Below are 6,346 nucleotides of genomic sequence, written 5' to 3' on the forward strand. Positions count from 1 at the left end.
GATAAATAGATGACGTATCCATAATCTTCATAAAGCTGAATTCGTACCATTTGGTTCTGGGATTGAATCGGGTTTAGAAAATAAAAATCGTGGATTGAATCTAATTGTCAAATCGCAACTCCATCTTTCTCTGCCCCCAATAGAGAACAACGTCTCGTCCAGTTCTATTACTAAAGGAAATGTTAATGACAGTTACCTGTTAAAAGTCTGGAGATGTGGAGAACGGGAACAATTGGCCACGCACTGGTGTCTTTCCCCGCCTCCCAGCCGGCGAATAACTGTGAGGAGAATCCATCAACAGAGGCCGCTGTTCGCGTTCAGTTGTCACATGGAGTCTCTCAAGCGCACAGCTCGTTTGCTCTCGACCTACTGCAGTGTTACTAATTATTGCTGGGTTGCTTCGGAATTTCAACGTCGTAAAGTTAAGCGTGTTGTGATTTGGACAGCTCTGCGCTGTCGTACATATTTTCTATTGGCTTCACTTTCCACTAATTAATTCAGCTGTTTGTTGATATTACTTTCTACAGCTAATCATCAAGCAAGTACAGAATGTCTAATTATTGCAAGCATGTTTTACAATCAAAACAACTTTCTCTTGTCGTCCCATGTATATCTGCTCTATTCGTTATGAACATTGGAGTAACTGACATAGACAGGTGCTCTGTACCTATTGAGGATGTACCGTAGGATTGCAATAAAAATAGACACTTGATTTTTTTTCACAGTGTAATGCCCCCAGATAAAATTACAGCCTTAATACTTTCAAACAGTATCATCAAAAATGTATTGTCTCATGGAACGTCGTTTAAAAATGGTCCACACTGACTTGGCTTGTTAAATCTACCCAATGGTTTCTGGACTTCAAGTTGGGTCCAACGCCGATGCGGAGGCTTGGACATTACGCCGGTTACTTTCTCAGAGCCTACCCAATTCTGAACCTGATTCGCATATTTATACAGCTTGCAAAATTTCAGCATATGGCTATTGAAAGTATTTTCCATGGAGTGAAATTTTATCAATTAACCTTGATGCTGAAGTTGAATTAGTCGTGACTTCCGCTGTGTCTTGTACCAGTTTAGTCCCTCTAGCACGACAAAAAATATTTACTCATTTGAATATAATTTGGTAGCAAACATTTTTATTAGTAAAATGTGTAAGGCACGGAAGCGGGCTCCTTGGCCCATCGATTCAGCGCCGAACATCAAGGCCAAACTACACCACTCCCATTTAGGCAGATGTAGAATAAGACAAAAATATAGATTGATAAATTAAGTTAAATTTAGAAAAGGAATCTTCATATGAAATAGTTTAAATGCTTATTTAATGTCATTGAATATTTTAGCGGTGAATAAATCTTTGCACTTTTCAAGCATATTCAAGATGGTGCGTTCAGTGTTCATCAGGCTTTGACTGGAGAGGGTAAAAAAACATCAAAAGATAAATGTAAAAATGAACATCCTTTTTGCCAAAGCATAGCAAAACAAATCTAAACAATTAGCAGCAGCTCACTGTATGTTTCAGCTATCAAAAAAACTAAATTAACGTAACACGCTGCTACATCGCTATTACGATTTTCACTATAATAACACTAATTACACTTAAAAGGCAATTAAAGGGGTTCGGTTCTATGCGGCTGACCATTGTGTCGACCAGTTATTCAGATCGCTTACTGCCAGGTGAAACATAAAATGCAGTCTCATTCTTCTGAAGCTAATAGAATATTATATTTACTTAATACATTTCATATCTCAACAACTGCTGGACTAGTTTTCAAACAGTTATGATTCATATTAAAATTCATACTTCTTTACATTGTGAAGATTCGCACACGTGAGACCACAGGGCCAGGAGACAAACTGAAATTTTATTCGAAATTTATGATGTTTTCATAAAAGAAAAGTTCTTTTGATTGTAAAACACCTTACATTTCTGAGATTTATATTGGTAATCAAATTTCAGAAGAAGTCTATTTCATGTACATCAATGAATGAAACACCTTGGTTTTGGCGTGACGGTTTGCTTTGAAAATGAGACTGTTTGACTGACAATTTGTATGCTATCTCTAGTGTTATCGTCTGGATTGTGCAAGGTCAGAAGCTTTTGAAAAATCTCATTCCCCGCCATGGCATTCATATATCCATAGAAAGGACCACCTTTCTCAGAATAGAATTGTATGAAAGTCTACTTTGCATATGATCTTTCTTTGGTTAATTCCAAAACTGAGCAAGAGAATGACACTCGATAATATGGTGAGTTCAGGCGTATATTTCATGCACAAAAAATCTCATTCAGACACTTACTCGCTTTGTGACTGTACTTATTTACAAGTTGTTACACGTATTGTTGTTCAAGAAGAACCAGCGTTAACACCATGTTGAAAATAATGCAAATTCAAAATAACGCACATGTTATAAAATCATCAAATAATCATAAACCAATGCACAATTATGCCTAAACATTAAATACAGAATTCTAATGACTGTCCGTTATTAATCCGGTTTTTCATTTTTTATTTACCTATATTCCCAAAGCTGGAATTCTATCGTTGACTGACTTAAGGACTTGCAGTATTAATTATGCATGGAATATTTTTCAACCTTTGACAAACATTTCATCCTATCCTATAGTATCTCGGCTCGAAAGTAAGTAAACAATTATAAAAGATATAAAGCAAAAGAAACATAGCTTTAAATAATGGATTGATGAAACCACGCATATTCAAAAACACAGTTGGCAGTAGCAGTTTAGGAGATGTGATTGTGATAAATGGTCTTATCACACCTATCATAAATACAATTAACAATAGATGGAGATTGATAGAAGACATTATTGACACTGCCATGAATAGAGAACACGGAACATACAAATGTACCTTTAAGGCATCTTGCAATAGTATAAATAGATAAATCAAATCTAACTGCATACTACTTGAGTAATTCATAATGTAGGTAAAATGGTCTGCACGATATCGGTTAAGTAAAGTGAATGCAAGGCAATTTTAAAATAATGTTTCATGACCAGAATACATCTTGTTCAAATATTTTTTAAATAAAGCAGTTTTCTTTCGGATAATTTAGTTACGTTTCTTTAGTTTAAATAAAATGGCCAAAATCGTGGACTTTGCACCACAGCTAGACGATAAATGTCAAGACACCGCTAGATTCATGGATGGTACTCTATACTTCAAAGCTGGGAAGAGTCTTTTAACTTGTGGATTCAAGAATAAAATTCTAACATCAAATCTTGTGGAAATCTCGCCTCTCCAAGAGATGTTAAGTATAATCAGGGCAGAGGTTTACACTTGAACGGTGTTAACTCATGCGGGAGCCTTCTTTCTCCTGAAAGACTTCTTGGCTATTGAATAAGAGCCCCTGAATTGAAGCAAAATGATCCTTGTGCATTAATATCGAGCACAGTCACAAAGCGAACAAGCATTTATGCTGCCACTCTGACTAAAGATATTTAGTTATTCCTAAGAAACAAGTGCACTTTTACATTACTTAAGTATATAACTCAACGATAGTGAAAAAAAATCTTAAAGTGCAATTATCCCTTGGCTTTATCAATGATATCAAAAGTCAGAGTTAAACACTGACCTTCACGTAAACACAACCACTGATAGTACCAAATGAAACCTTATTGCACATCCTTTATAGATAACGTATTGAACCTATGGACACCTTCAAATGTTCCGTTATTTAATATTTCACATTAAGTAAAATACATTGGCGAGATAAACTCGAAAGTATTTACGTTGCCATCAGCATGTTACCTAATTATCTTAGCAAGATGTTAAGTTCTATTGTTTGCTCGTTTGCGTTCATGCCCCGCCTCTCCTGTCTGTCTAAAACCTGGCGCCTGGCTACAACAAACAAAAGCTAGGCGCTCGCAGGTCTATAGCCTCGACTTAATACAATTAAGGCGGACTTCAATCACTCTCTTACGTGTACGTCCACAAGATCGGCGCTAACATAACACTGTTTATCCGTTCAGCAAATTTGCCTACTTCGCTGCTGAACCATGTCGATGAGCCCCAAGCACACTACGCCCTTCTCAGTTTCAGATATTTTGAGCCCCATCGAGGAGAGCTACAAGAAAGTTGGCATGGACGCAGCGGGTAACCTCGGCGCTCACTTGACAACTTACCGACAGCCACAGGTCTCCCAGCCGGGAATGCAACAGCATTCAATCGGACATAATACGTCGGTACCTGCGGCGACCTACCACATGTCACACGGGGTCCCCCAGCTTTCACATGCTGCTATGGGAGGCTACTGCAACAGCAACATTGGCAACATGGGCGATCTTCCTGCTTACCAAGATACCATGAGGAACAGTGCGAGTGCGACAAGCTGGTACGGGACGAATCCGGACCCACGCTTTTCATCCAGTAAGTGAAATAACTGTCTGTGTACTAGTGAAGGCGATCGGTTAAATAACACGCTGTCGAAATAGTAAAGATATTTCAGGTATTCTAATTGTGTTAAAATAATGAAAATGGCGTTCAAAATTCAGTATCTTCAACACCTCCATTTCTAAATGATAAGTTTAGCGTGTTTTGATTTTCAAGAAGATTAGAGCAAGAATGCCTAATTGCACGGGACATTTGTACTCCGTTGTATTTCTGCGCCCTTAGTTTTTATTCTCGGATTTTCCTGGTATTGCTAATCTTTATGCTTCGTGGAGTAAATCTATGGACAACTCAAGTTACCTGCCCATGGTTATTTAATCATTTCTCGCGGCACAAAGCAGTTCATTTGTGTTCCAGGTGCTGCACCGTCCTGCCCAGATTAAACAATTTAAATATTTAAATCATGATTTAGCAATGTAAGAACTAAATTGAAAAATATATTAGGCCGGCACAGAGGGAATCAATATGTTCTCTTTATTGATAAATATTTTACATATGTTAATACATCTAATATAAATTGCACGATTTTATTTATTATCAAATATTATTTGAAAACCGTAATAGTATTTCTACACAAATTGCACAAATATAATACTCTGCGTCATTTTATTCTGCGGAAGTACACTTCAAACTTTGAAAGATACTTAATTCCTAATTTCAACCTTTTTTTTAAAAAAAGTAATAATAGGTCTATTTTTAAATAACTAAATCTCTGATCATTTGCTAATAGATACATTTTAGAAGTCAGTTTCACTTAAACTCGCTGCAGAAAGAAGTAATCTAACTGTTAGTTTAATTGGTTGGGGTAGGAGCGCACCACCACTGGATTTTGGATATTTGATAAGTACATTAATGCTGCAGTAAGTGTATCTACGTTGTTTTAAAATGTATACTTACCTCATTGCAAAGGTGTTTTTGCTGAGTTTATTCTTTTATTCCCATTCAGTTTCCCGCTTCATGGCCCCGTCTTCAGGCATGAACATGGGCGGAATGGGGGCTCTGGGTTCTCTGGGAGACGTTGGCAAACCCATGGCTCCTCTCCAGAGTACACCTAGGAGAAAACGCAGAGTGCTTTTCTCTCAAGCCCAGGTTTATGAGTTAGAGAGGCGTTTCAAGCAGCAAAAATACCTCTCAGCCCCTGAAAGGGAACATTTGGCCAGTATGATCCATCTCACGCCCACTCAGGTGAAGATCTGGTTCCAGAACCACCGCTACAAGATGAAGCGACAAGCGAAGGACAAAGCGGCGCAACAACACATGCAGCAGGACAACAGCACTTGCCAGCAACAACAACAATCTCCAAGAAGGGTGGCTGTACCTGTCCTGGTTAAAGATGGAAAACCGTGCCAAGGAGGTGCCAATGCCCCAATCTCCACCATTCAGTCTCAGCAGCAACAATCTACAACTACCGCAATCACTGTGGCTACCAATGGCGCAACTCACGGCCCAAGTCAGCAAGCAAATAGCGCAGGTCAGACATCGGAATTAGGACAAACCTCAGGAAGTCCTTCTTCTATCCAAAGCCACGTCACTAGCTTGTCTCACCTAAACTCTTCTAGTTCTGATTATGGTACAGCCATGTCATGCTCTACTTTATTGTATGGTAGGACCTGGTGAATGATTCACTTTGCTTGTGTTTCAATACCATGCTCTATTGATTCATATCTGCTGTATTTTGGTAGAGTGTTCTGGGTACTAATTTGCGTACATATGAATCAATACAGGAGCTTCCCGCTGAATTATAGCAAATCCTTGTAAATTTCTTTTGTTTTGTAGACTTGAAATGCACATATTTCTGGAATATATCACAGTGGGAAAAAAAAGACTTCTCCGTTTGCAGATATAGACTGAAGTTTACAGGATACAGATCTGTCCCTACCTAAGATCTGTAAAAGTAAAGTTTATCTGTTGGACGGGATAGAATAAGGCGTTCGA

General features: G+C 38.2%; 1 protein-coding gene across 1 annotated transcript; it reads left to right on the forward strand.

The window, feature by feature from the left end:
- The first annotated feature begins 4,020 nt into the window (after nt 1-4,020).
- On the forward strand, nt 4,021-6,028 carry nkx2.1 (NK2 homeobox 1). The gene is made up of 2 exons (XM_072280119.1): nt 4,021-4,390; nt 5,358-6,028. The coding sequence occupies exons 1-2, from the start codon at nt 4,021-4,023 to the stop codon at nt 6,026-6,028; spliced, it is 1,041 nt and encodes a 346-aa protein (XP_072136220.1).
- Nucleotides 6,029-6,346: the final 318 nt, after the last annotated feature.

Source organism: Mobula birostris, chromosome 1 (genome assembly GCF_030028105.1).
Source record: "Mobula birostris isolate sMobBir1 chromosome 1, sMobBir1.hap1, whole genome shotgun sequence".
Classification (NCBI taxonomy): Eukaryota; Metazoa; Chordata; class Chondrichthyes; order Myliobatiformes; family Myliobatidae; genus Mobula; species Mobula birostris.

Excerpts from the sequence above, each read along its gene's own strand:
- nkx2.1 (XM_072280119.1), top strand. The coding sequence starts at position 4,021 with ATGTCGATGAGCCCCAAGCACACTACGCCCTTCTCAGTTTCAGATATT. Across the intron at positions 4,391-5,357 it reads GGACCCACGCTTTTCATCCA|TTTCCCGCTTCATGGCCCCG; the intron begins GTAAGTGAAATA and ends ATTCCCATTCAG.